The following is a 13,507-nucleotide window of genomic DNA, read 5'->3' as shown; positions in this document are numbered from 1 at the left end:
TGGGCTCCAGAATTGCCCAATGTCTTTGATCTGATTATCAACGTATATTTTAGAAAGGGATACTCTAACTGAAACACAATGCAGCTTAATAAAAACAAGTTCTACAATATAGATCTAGCAACTCTTATTCTACCAATACACGTGGCTTTGGACATACACCTAGGGCATATTACCAAGCATTTTCTGTACGAGGATAGCAAAGAAAACAAAACACAAACTGCACAGAGTAGTATACATAAAGAATGCCTTTAATTCTGCCTGGGGGTGGTATTACCACCATACAGTTCTGACATTTAGTTGTTACTCTGCTTTGCAGCCAGCCTCTTGTCTCTCTCTTCAGCAATGGTGAGACGAATACCCTTTCCACGAGGCAGAGAAACCCAGGGCTTATTACCCTAAGAATAAAGAAAATTTATTAAAATGGTGGAAGTAAATACATAAAATGCATTTTTCTGCAACTTTTCACTCCATTATCAACAGCACAACCTCAATGGTCATTTGTTTCCAGGCAACTTTAACTTTTCACCATTTCAACCCTTCCCCCACTCCCGGCTTGGAACACCTCAAAACTCAGCCACATTACAACCAGACGGCCATGGGAACTACTAATGGCACATCTTAGAAATACAAATTCCTAACAAGTTGCTACAAAGAAGGGTGTTTTGGGGTTTTGATCAACCATACAGAGTAACCGCCTTAATCCACTTTCATAATAGATGCTCAGTGGGAACACAGTGAATCTTCTGAGAAAACCACTTTCACTTCACAATTAAGACACCAACTTCTTCAAATTCACAAGTACAGAATGTCTCAAAAAACAAGATGAATCAAAATGCAGCAGACAACCAGAATATATCTGCCTGAATTAAATGTAGCCTACTAGTTAAACATTCAAAGAAGAATTTGCATTTTCATACAGTGCCTTTCACAGTCAAAGGACACCTCCAAGTACTTCACTACCTATTGAGTACTTCTGAAGTGTAATCATTGTGGCAATGCAGCGAGGGATCAGTCATTTGTGATATTAACCATGGAACAAATGAGTTTCTTTTCTCGCAGTTCCATGGGATTTTTTTTGTTCCACGGGGGAATCAATTTAACATCTCATCCAAAGCGCAGGCAGTCACTGAATACTGCACTGGAGTGTCACATGTTCAAGTCTACAAAAGTCTTGAATACACAAATTTAAGACTCAGAGGCAGGCACAACTAAAGTTCTGTATGGAATCCCTACAGTGCAGAAGGAGCCATTTGTCCCATCGAGTCTGCACCAACAATGCACTGACAGTAGCTTAACTAGGCCCTCTCCCCATGCAAAAGAGGACTTGCATTTATATAGCACTCCACAACATGCCTCAAAACACTAATAAGTATTTATGAAATGCAGTCACTTCTATAAATGTAGGAAACAGCAGTCAATACACATTCAGCAATATCCCATAAATAGCAGTGATAATGGCCAGATAATCTGCTTTTGCAATGTTATGGGGCAGATATTAGTCAGAACATGGGGATAATGTGCCTGCTCATCTTCAAATTAGTGTCATGGGACTTTCCATCCACTTGTTGAGGAGACGGAAGAAACCTTGGGTTTTTAGGTTCTACCTGAAAGAGGGCACCTCTGACACTGCAGTGCTACTCACTTCTGCACTAGGATGTCAATCTTGCGCTTTGTGTTCATGCCCAAGAACAGGAAGCTCATGATTCAGAGATGAGAGTACTACCAACTGAGCCATGACAAACACCAAAATAAACGTTTCACTGAACTGGTGAACATCGGGCAAATATGAACATAGAACAGTACAGCACAGTACAGGCCCTTCAGCCTTGACGTTGTGTCGAGCTATGTCCAAACCCAAGATCAAGCTACCGCGCTCCCCATCATTCTGGTGTGCTCCATGTGCCTATCCAATAACCACTTAAAAGTTCCTAAAGTGTCCGACTCCACTATCACAGCAGGCAGTGCATTCCACACCCCAACCACTCTGAGTAAAGAATCTATCTCAGATATCCCTCCTATATCTCCTACCATGAACCTTATAGTTATGCACTCTAGTAACAGCTACATCCACTGAGGAAATAGTCTCTGCACGTCCACTCTATCTACCCCCCTCATCATCTTATAAAGCTCTATCAAGTCGCCTCTCATCTTCCTCCGCTCTAAAGAGAAAAGCCCCAGCTCCCTGAACCTTTCCTCAGAAGACCTACCCTCCAAACCAAGCAGCATCCTGGTAAATCTCCTTTGCACTCTTTCCAATGCTTCCACATCCTTCTTATAGTGAGGTGACCAGGACTGCACACAATATTCCAAATGTGGTCTCACCTAGGTTCAGTATAGTTGCAGCATAACCCCATGGCTCTTAAACTCAAACCCCCTGTTAATAAACGCTAACACACTGTAAGCCTTCTTCACAGCTCTATCCACTTGAGTGGCAACCTTCAGAGATCTGTGGATATGAACCCCAAGATCTCTCTGCTCCTCCACATTCCTCAAAACCCTGCTGTTGACCTTGTAATCCGCATTCAAGTTTGTCCTACCAAAATGAATCACCTTGCACTTATCAGGGTTAAACTCCATCTGCCTTTTTTTCCCAGCTCTGCATCCTATCAATGTCTCTTTGCAGCCTGCAAGAGCAATCCACCTCATCCACTACTCCACCAATCTTGGTGTCATCAGCAAATTCACTAACCCACCCATCATGCTCCTCTTCCAAGTCACTGATAAAAATCACAAATAGCAAAGAACCCAGCACTGATCCCTGTGATACACCATGGTAACTGACCTCCAGTCTGAAAATTTTCCCTCTACCACCACTTATGTCTTTCATGCGACAGCCAGTTACTTATCTAATCAGCCAATATGACTATGATAAAATATTACTTTTGTTTTGCAAGTCAGTGTACACACTCAAAGCATTAACAGGCTCATAAACATGCCGTAGCTTACTGCTGCTGTAATGACCTTAACCAAGAATTATCTTGGTAAAGCAGGACCACTTCTGATAGCTGAACCCACAACTGCCTATTGTCAACTAAGTAAATAAGAACACACATGCACACACTTGTTTTCCAATGGCTCCAGAATTCATACTCACCTTCCCAATAACAAAAATGTTGCAAAGCCTGGTAGCAAAGCTGTTACCATTAGCATCCTTTGCATGAACGACATCAAAAGAGCCAGGGTGTCTCTCACGATTAGTGATCACTCCAACACGACCCAAGTTAGCACCTCCTATCACCATGCACAAATTACCTGTGGGGGACAAAGAAACAAGTGACAACAGATCAAAGGGCCACAGATATTTTATAAATGATTCTTATGTATAAAACATTCCCTATAAAATTTATTTATTTTTTAAAAGAGCATTCCCACTACATGACGTGCAAACAACTTACTGCATCACAATATCAACAGTCTGTAAAAAGTGTCCCTGAAAAAGCTCCCAGACTATCATTGTCTTATTACAATTTAAGTGGCTATTCATTTGCTGATCTACTGTTGAAGAGAGCTGAAGACATACGTGGGAACTTCAACCAACAAATGATTTACACTGCAATATTTTTCTCTCTTCCAGTCTGTCAGAGGTTAAGATGCTGAAAAGGAGGCATTCATCAGATGTGTGTGGGATACATTATTTTTAAGGAATCCCATCAGCATATCTTCCTATTTTTTTCACCCTCATGGTTGATCCAGGTTCCCTTAAAATGCATGAACTATATGGAACAAAAAAAATCAGTTGTGACTAGTTAGGTGACCTAATGAGTCTAGTTGCCACTGAAGTTCTGATTAAAAAGCTTCTAATTGTAGAATAATTACTGCGCAGAATATATGAACTTCATCTAAGGTTTTTTTAAAGTTTATTTACTAGTGTCACAAGTAGGCTTACATTAACACTGCAATGCTACTGTGAAAATCCCCTACTCGCCACCGTCTGGCCCATGTTCAGGTACAGTAAAGGGGAATTTAGAATGGCCAATGCACCTAACAAGCACATCTTTCAGACTGAGGGGGGAAACCGGAGCACCCAGAGAAAACCCATGCAGACACGGAGAGAATGTGCAGACTCCACAAAGACAATGACCCAAGCCAAGAATCGAACCCAGGTCCCTGGCTCTGAGAGGCAGTTGTGCTAACCACTGTGCCACCATCAGTTTTCGTAAGCAATAAAACACTATTAAAATGGATCCCTCCACTTAAAAATGTGAAATTGAAATCATCTAGATATTTAAAGTTAACTTTAATTTCACTCTGCATCTCCCCATGCTTTGCAGAAGTTTTTGCCTTAAGTTACAAATTAAAATAACCTCCAGCATAAAATCATACCCAGCTTCAATCAGAGAAAATTACACGAATCTTAAAAACAGACAAACAAGGAACTGAAGTAGGCCAACTGGTCTCTTGAGCCTGCTCTGCCATTCAATAAAACCATGGCTGGCCTTTTCGTGGACTCAGCTTCACTTAGCCGCCCACTCGCCATAATCCTTGATTTCTTCGCTGTTCAAAAACTTATCTACCCTTAAAAACATTCAATGAGTAGTCTCAATTGCTTCACTGGACAGGGAATTCTACAGATTCACAACCCTTTAGGTGAAGAAGTTCTTCCTCAACTCAATTCAAAATCTACTTCCCTTTAATTGAGGCTATGGCCCCTAGTTATACTTTCACCCACCTCCCTGCTTCTATCTTATCCATTCCCTTTATAATCTTATGTTTCTATAAGTTCCCCCCCTCATTCTTCTAAATTCCAATGAGTATAGTCCCAGTCAACTCAGTCTCTCCTCATAAGCCAACCCTCTCAACTCTGGAACCAACCCTGTCAATCTTCTCTGCATCCTCTCCAGTGTCAGCACATCCATTCTCAAGTAAGACCAAAACTGTACACAATACTCCAAATGTGGGTTCACCAGCACCGTATACAGCTGCAACATAACCTCCCTGTTTTTAAAAGTCCACCCCTTTGACAATGAAGAACAAAATTCCATTTGCCTTCTTAATTACCTGCAAACCGATTTTTTGCAATTCAGGCACAACACCCAGGTCCCTGTACACAGCAGCATGCTGCAATTTTTTTATCATTTAAATAATAGTCCATTTTGCTGTTCTTCCTGCCAAAATGGATGACCTCATTTACTAATAGTGCAGTCCATCTGCCAGACTCTTGCCCATCACTTGAACCATTTATGTCCCTTTGCAGACATTCAGCATGCTCTGCACACTTTGCTCCACCACTCATCTTAGTGTCACCTGCAACTTTTGAACTGTTATACTTGGTCCCCCAAATCCAAATCATCCACATAAATTGTAAACAATTACGGTCCCAACACTGATCCCTGAGGCACGCCAGTAGTCACTGATCGCCAACCAGAAAAACCACCATTTACCCCCACTCTTTGCTGTCAGTTAATTAATCTATCCATACAAATATATTACCCATAACGCCAAACACCTTTATTTTATGCAACAGCCTTGTCAAATGCCTGCTGGAAATCTGGATACACCACATACACACCAGTTCCCCATTGTCCACCACAGTTGTAACATCCTCAAAGAATTCCAGTAAATTACTTAAACATGACCTGTTTTTCATGAACTTATACCACCTCTGCCCAATGGGACATTTTCTATCCAGGTGCCTCATTATTTCCTTGACGACAGATTCAAGTGATTTTCCCACTATAAAAGTTCAACTAACCAGCCTATAGTTACCCATCTTTTGTCCACCTTTTTTTTTGAACAATAACGTTATACATGCTGTTTTCTAATCTGCTGGAACTGCCTCAGAGTCCAGCGAATTTTGATAAATTACCACGAGTACATTTGCTATTTCCCCTGCCAGCTCTTTAGTACCCTGGGTTGCATTCCATCAGGGCCAGGAGACTTGTCTACCCATAGCCCTGTTAGCTTGCTGTAGTATTAATGATAGTTTATAGGTCCTTAGTCTTCTTGTCATCAATTTTTGGCATGTCATTTGTGTCTTTCACCATGAAGACTGACAGTACCTTTCAATGCCTCAGCCATTTCCTGTTATCAACTTTCTCTTCTCATCCTTTAAAGGGCCAATGTTTACCATAGCCACTCTCTTGTTTTACATACTTGTAAAAACTTTTGCTATTTTTATATTGAGCTAGTTTACTCTCAATTTTACTTTTCTTTACATCTTTTCTCATGGCTTTCTATTAACCTTAAAGATGTCCCAATCCTCTAGTTTCACACCAATCTTTGTCATTTTGTATGCACTTTTTAATTTGATACCTTTTTTTTCCCCTTAGGTATCCATGGCTGATTAGCTTTTTTTCCTAATCTTTCCTTATCACTGCAGTGAAAAAAAATCATTTTGAAAGTCCTTCACTGTTTCTCAATTGTCCCACCGTAAAGTTTTTGTTCCTGGTCTATCTTAGCCAACTTCTCTCTCATCCCACTGTAGTCTCCTTTGTTTGAGCACAGGACACTGGTACTGGATTTTACCTTCTCATGTTCTGTATTTTAAATTCAATCATACTGCAATTGCTTCTTCCGAGAGGATCCCTAACTGTGAGGTCATTAATTGTTGTTGTCTCAGTACACAAGACCAGATCTATGGTATCTTGCTCCTTGTAGGTTCCATTACATATTGTTCAAGGAAACTATCACGGATACGTTCTATAAACTCCTCCTCAAGGTTGCCTTGACCGACCTGGTTTGACCAATTGACATGCAAGTTAAAATCCCCTATAACTGCCACACCATTTTTATATGCATCCATTATTTCTTCGTTTATTGCTTGCCCCATCATGATGATATTATTTGGTGGCCTACAGACTACAACCATCAGTGACCTTTTCTCCTTACTATTTCTAATTACTACCCAAATGGATTCAACCTTTTTCTCCATAGAACCTATATCATCTCTCACTATCACCCTGACATCATCCTTAAATATCAGAGCAACACCATCTCCCTTACCTTCCTGTGTGTCCTTACTACCCAAATGGATTCAACCTTTTTCTCCATAGAACCTATATCATCTCTCACTATCACCCTGACATCATCCTTAAATATCAGAGCAACACCATCTCCCTTACCTTCCTGTGTGTCCTTCCAAATAGTCTGATACCCATGTACAATTAACTCCCAATCGTGACCACCCACGTCTCTGTACCTTATCACAAGATTTAGATTTTACTTTGAAAATTCTCTACTATTGTATATTACCTTGTGTGTTTGTCCTTTCTACTGTGTATGCAGACATTTGAAAATTAATTTCCATCTTAACACATCTCCTAAATGAGCAGAGACAAAGATTCTGACCATAATGTCTCAGACCACCATAAGGATATTTCCCAATTTGGTCATAACAACCTAAATACCTGTGTCAAACTTGATGAAGTCTGTGATCTTGCCAGTCTCCAGATCAATCTGTACAGTGTCATTGACCTTAATCAAAGGATCCGGGTAGCGAATGGTTCGAGCATCATGTGTAACCAGGTGAGGGATTCCCTTGGTGCGCACTAGGATCTTCCTTACTTTACACAGCTTGTACTGGAAAATGAATTAAATCATGTCACTCTTCACTGACACTGTCAAAAACAAAACTTCAATCTAAATTCTACGATTTAAAATATTCCCTACTTGAGGTATCAACTGCTATACCTTGTAACTTCATCTTGAACATGTTGCCACTTCCAATCAAGATGGTAACAACAGTTAAGCATTTTTAAAGGTGCTGAAGTATGAGGTTATCACCTTATCCTACACCACTCCCAAAAAGTATTTCCTTGTAGAAAATACTGGGAAGGGGGAAGAGACAGAGCAAATGGCAATAACATCTTGCATCTCAATCTTGTTGAATCAAATTAATTTCTACTACCCAACACAATTTAATTACAAATCAACACTGCAGCATAAACAATCCAATTTGTGCTGCAGTGCATCCTGGTGATTAAATGATAAGGAACAACTCTGCAGCTGCAACCTTCCACATCAAATAGACAGTTTCTGTACTCTCACCAGGTCAAGACAAAACTAAAGTCAAGTGCATTTAACCTGGTTAGCAAAGGGATTTGTAGTTGAGCCCAGGCAGCATTTAAAAATGACATTCATCCTTAAAGGCCAAAGCAATCTGTCTTCCAGTGTGTAAATAAGAGGTGCAAGAACACTAAACCCAATGAAATGGTACAAATTCCAAATGAATAAATATCACGTTTCACTTATTTGTTTCACCGATTTATTAGTTTACTTGAGGTTTTCGCTCAGTCAGTTATCATTACTTGCTGTAACATCACCATAACCATCTGCAGATCTCAGTGAATTGGGGCAGGAAGTTATTAAAGATTTATAAAGCCACCTTTAAATCAGCATACTTCTAGCAGCAATGAACATGTCTATCCAGTTCCCCCATTAGAGCAAAATAAAAAATTGTGAATAACATCCAAGGCTGAGGAACTGCATTATTCTGCCAAACTTTACATCAACATCTAGAACAATAGTCAGGATTTTTACACAGCTTTCAAGCAGCTGGAGAAAATCAATGACACAAAATAGATGCTGTGGTTTGGGTCCAGACAAAGCCAGAACTGCCACCTATTTCAACAGCCAGTCCTGGGAAGAGGGGGCACAAAAGTGTGGAGAAACTGAGCAGAATGTGCCTATATTCTTTGGAGTTTAAATGTAATGACAGGTGATCTCCATACAAAAGATTCTACAAGGGCCTGATAAGGTAGACACCTTCAACTGCCTGACACGAGGGGGCATAACTTCAGTTTAAGGGTCAGCCATTTAGGAGGAATCTCCTGCAATATTGTTAATATTTAGAGTTCTTTAGCGCAGAAATACAAATGCTTCATCATTGAGTCTATTCAAGGCTACCATCACAGATTTTTGCATTCGTTATGAAGTGACTTTTGGGGCACTGCAAATAAGTGAAGTGAGGTAGATAATGAGCAATGATCTAGAGTCTAATGCTTGCGAATTAATTACACTGAAACAAAACAAAATGTGACTGATTTAGAAGTACGACCAAAAAGTATTGGAAGCACTTGGATGCTGCCTGATCCAAGCGGCAAGTTAGTTCACCAAGTGTAAACAATACCGTACAGGAAACAAAACTAGTTTCTCACGATTACTAATCAATCAGTACAGCTCAATGGAGTGCTGCAAGAGACTGAAAATATAATTTAACTTAAAAACATACAGTAGAATTCATCTATTACAACAGGTTCCGTAAGTGTTATTCCAAATGCTGCTAAGCCTTCACCTTAGATGGTAACCTCTCTCACTGTAAATCAAGAATCAGTACAATGCTGCAACCTATCCAAGCGTTCAGCTTGGTAAGAAAACAGCATTTTCCAACTGCCAAGGTACAGCAGGTTACTCAAGTAGCTTGACAAAAACCCACAATCAGAGATTTCAGACTCTTAAGGGCCCAGGAAGCCAAGCTAATGCTGACCATGAAAGGTTGTCAAAATATTCTCCCTTCTGCTGCACAGGACACAGATTCATGTCATTTATGACAGTCACAACCAAATACGCAAAAATAAAGACAGGTGAAGCAAGCTTCAACAAAGGGAAAGGTCAACAGAAATAAATATTCAAGTTGTTCTTGAGCACATTACTCCTGGTGTGAGCTGAAGCAGAAACAAGAAACGTCCCAAAAACAATATGCATAAGGGCAATTACCTTGGCCTCCTCAGCTGTAATGCGATGTATAGCAAAACGACCCTTGGTATCATAGATCAGACGGAAATGTTCACTTGTCTTTTCAATGCTGATCACATCTGCAAATAAAGAACCACATTGTACACAAATTCATGTATGAAGCGACAACCCACAGCACACAACTACAGTATAAACACAAATTTTCCCAAAATAAAAAAGCTGTCAACCAAACAGTAGATTATTCTTTGTGATGTCACAGGAGCTACAACTGCCAGTTTACAAAACCAGCAACACCAGAACCACTGAATTTCCTTCACTGGGTAAGCTTCGAATTTCCAGCTCAGACCTTCCCAATACACACATCCCCTTTCCTTCCGGTCATCCTTTCTTCTCATCTGTTATATTTGAATCGGGACAGATTCAACCAAGTACCCTTTTTTCCTTCTTTCATGGGATCTGATTTTAATTTGATTTATTATGGTCACATGTACTAATATATAGTAAAAAGGTTGTTTCTTGCATGCCGTACAAAGCATACGGTTCATAGAAAAACAAACAAGTGTGCAGAATGTCGTGCTACAGTCATAGCTAAAGTATAGAGAAAGATAAACTTAACGCAAGGTAAGTCCATTCAAATCTGATGGCAGTAGGGAAGAAGCTGTCCTCAAGTCCGTTGGTATGTGACCTCAGACTTTTGAATCTTTTTCCCGATGGAAGAGAGAATGCCCGGGGTCCTTAATATCACTGGCAAGATGAGCGTTCATTACCCAACCCTAATTGCCCATGAAATGTTGGTGGGAAGCAACTTTTTGAACCACTGCTGTCCATTTGGCAAAGGCACGTCCGCAGCACTGTCAAGGAGGAAGCTCTAGGTTTTCAATCCAGCAACCAAAATATAGTTCCACGTCAGGATGCGGTGTAGCTTGGAGGAAAACTTTCCAAAAACACCCAATTTAACATCAGGAAATGTGTGTGCAGTCTCCCAAGAAATAGCAATGTCTGAATTTTATTTGACTTAGAAACCAAAATCAATCTGCTGAAACCAATATGCAATTTAGAAAAAGCATGCAAGGGATATGAGCTTCAATTGCATTTAAAGCCATAATTACCCATGAATCCAGTTGGGTAGGTTGTATCTGTACGGACTTTGCCATCAATTTTGATGAATCTCTGCATACAGATCTTCTTCACCTCATCAGCAGTCAGAGCATACTTCAGGCGATTTCTGAGGAAAATGATGAGCGGGAGACACTCTCTGAGCTTGTGGGGACCAGCAGATGGACGAGGAGCCTAATAAAGTAAAACAATTTATACACACTATGCAACATACCTCGATTCCCAAATACTCAACTGGACAGTCCATTCACTTACTCAGAAGATGCTTTATAACTGCAATATTCTCAGTAACCCTGCTTTCACCATCATGCTAAACTATGTTTTTTTTAAATCTGAAGCCACATTGCTCTCATGGCATTTTCTCTCTCATCTTCCTTCCTTGTCTACAATCCATAGAAACAAATCCACAAACTTGTTTAGTACTTTTGCCAAACTCCAGACATCAAAATACATCCATTTCAAAAAGGCCTACTTCAATCTTCACCCAAGAGGATAACAAATTGTGACAGAGCCTTTAAAAAGTTGTAGGATAACACAGCAAATCATTTAGCAACTGCAGCCCTATACCATTTTTGACCCTGAATACAGGTGGAGCACTCAAAAGAATCAAATTTCAAGCATGCAAGGTACTACCAAATTCAAAGGAGTAAAAGACCCTTGTGAACTCATCACTGTTCAGATGTAGATTACTTCAAATGGGAATAAAAAATTAAAGGGCATTAATTTTGCCAGCTAAACACTTCTTTGGACATTAAATATACTAGGACACTGCTAACAGTTTGCAAGGCTAGGCTGCAAAACCCTCCATTCAGCAGAACACGGCACAACGGCACTATTTCCTCACAGTACCAGGAACCTGGGTTCAATTCCCAGCTTGAGTCACTGTCTGTGCAGAGTCTGCACATTCTCCCTGTGTCTGAGTGGGTTTCCTTCAGGTGATCCAGTTGACTCCCACAGTCCAAAGGCGTGCAGGTTAGGTGCAACGGCCATGTTAAATTCTCCTTCTGTGTACCCGAATAGGTGCCGGAGTGTAGTAACTAGGGAATTTTCACAATAACTTCATTACAGTGTTAATGTAAGCCTGCTTGTGACTAATAAATAAAGTTTACGAAGTTTGTGTGCCCACTAACTCAACTGTAGTAAAATAAATAACAGCTACAAAATTCCACCACATCTAATTTCACTCAGAGTGCCGACAATCAGGTATGAATATGTCCTTTGAGATACTTACAAATACTCCAGTCAGTTTATCCAGCATCCAATGCCGGGGTGCCGCTAGGCGCTTCAGATGCTTCTTTGGACCTCGGGCCTGTGTGAAGAGGAGAAACCGTTTAGTTTGTGGCTGCAACTGAAACTCTGAATCCTGCAGTACCCAGGTCCCGGGGCCGCAACAGCATCAGCAGCTCCATCCCCTACCCCCAGGCAGACTGGCGCGGCCCACTCATGGAGGAACACTATGCCGCCGCCGCCGCCCTGGGCCTACATCGCCCTACAGCAAAAGGAGTCAATAATTAAATCAGAGCCAACCGCACAGCAATGAGGTGAGTTCAGCAGGGCGGGTTGCCCGAACATAAAACGCTGTCTGGCTCCAGGCCTCAATGGCCGCCCGGCGGCCCTGCCGCAGTTGGTGCTTAAATATCCAGAAAGCTGCCGCTCGCTTTGCGCAGATCGGCCCAAGGCTTGATTCCCTGGCCGTTTATGAAGGGATGGCGGTGAGATTGATGGTGTTTGGCCGCTTTCTGGAATGGATGTTGATGGATTCGCCCCACACTCTCAGACCCGCCGACTCTCACCATCTCTGTAGCTGCAGGAAAAGGAACGCTGCCCACAATGCACCGCGCAACTAGGCCACGGCGCGCCTGCGCACTGCTCCCTCCACAAGGTAGTAGGTGGTCGGATACAGAGTCAGCAGCCCAATGAATGGTCTTCAGCAAAACCTCTGCTCTCTTCTCAACAATTCTAGGGTTTTTTCACCCTCCTGGAATTAAAGATTATTCTCTTGGAATGTGAGAAAATTTATAGAGCTTTCAAACAAAAACTGTTTTTTTTCATTTATTAGTTACAAAAACCTGAGGAAAGGAAGCTGTTTTAATGTGTAGCCCAGGAATAAGTCCAACAGTGTTGGCAATCCCATTTTATATGACAGCCCAAACCCTGTTGCTTGCTCTTCTTCAGAAGAACTATCTTGCTTCAGTTAAAAGTTTGCCTTTTCCAGTTCTAACGTCCATCCCGGTCTTCACCACAATTCTTGTTGCTAGAATTCACCACATTGCAATTGTTTTGAGGAAGAAGCAAACATTGGTTCTTGTAGCTTACTCTTCTAAACTTCTGTCAGTTTGTTAGCGTGATTCAAGAATACTGAGCCATCTATTTCCATTGGTGATATGCATTCATCCACAAATGAGACATCAATGTCACCCCCCATATCATTAATGAATATAGTAAACAGAAGGAACCAAACACTGACCCCTTGAGGAACCTAGCCCAGGATTGAAGAACTTTCATAGGGTTCTAGGCCCATACAGCCTTCAAATGTCTTGGATCCTCTTGCCACTGAACCAAGGCTTTGCGGATAGCTGGTGTCCAGTGGCCATTCTGCATTAAAAGAACTCACCAGCTTTAAAATGAAGTTCAGGAAGTTTGGAAATTTATTGCCGGTCCTTCACTGTTACTGGGTCAAAATCCTGGAACACCCTCCTTAAAAGCACTATAGGTATACCTACATCTCAGTGACATAGCAGTTCAAGAAGGCAGCTCA

General features: G+C 41.1%; 1 protein-coding gene across 1 annotated transcript; it reads right to left on the bottom strand.

The window, feature by feature from the left end:
• Nucleotides 1-230: 230 nt before the first annotated feature.
• rps4x (ribosomal protein S4 X-linked) lies at nt 231-12,601 on the bottom strand. Its single transcript, XM_080187703.1, has 7 exons — nt 12,543-12,601; nt 11,981-12,058; nt 10,743-10,923; nt 9,655-9,752; nt 7,347-7,518; nt 3,095-3,252; nt 231-395 (listed from the first exon to the last, which is right to left on the bottom strand). The coding sequence occupies exons 1-7, from the start codon at nt 12,543-12,545 to the stop codon at nt 294-296; spliced, it is 792 nt and encodes a 263-aa protein (XP_080043829.1). The 5' UTR covers nt 12,546-12,601; the 3' UTR covers nt 231-293.
• Between the last annotated feature and the right edge of the window lie 906 nt (nt 12,602-13,507).

Source organism: Carcharhinus amblyrhynchos, chromosome 4 (assembly GCF_965287045.1).
Source record: "Carcharhinus amblyrhynchos chromosome 4, sCarAmb.v2.hapA, whole genome shotgun sequence".
Classification (NCBI taxonomy): domain Eukaryota; kingdom Metazoa; phylum Chordata; class Chondrichthyes; order Carcharhiniformes; family Carcharhinidae; genus Carcharhinus; species Carcharhinus amblyrhynchos.
Note: the sequence above shows the minus strand (reverse complement) of the source record. Positions and strands in the feature narration are given on the sequence as shown.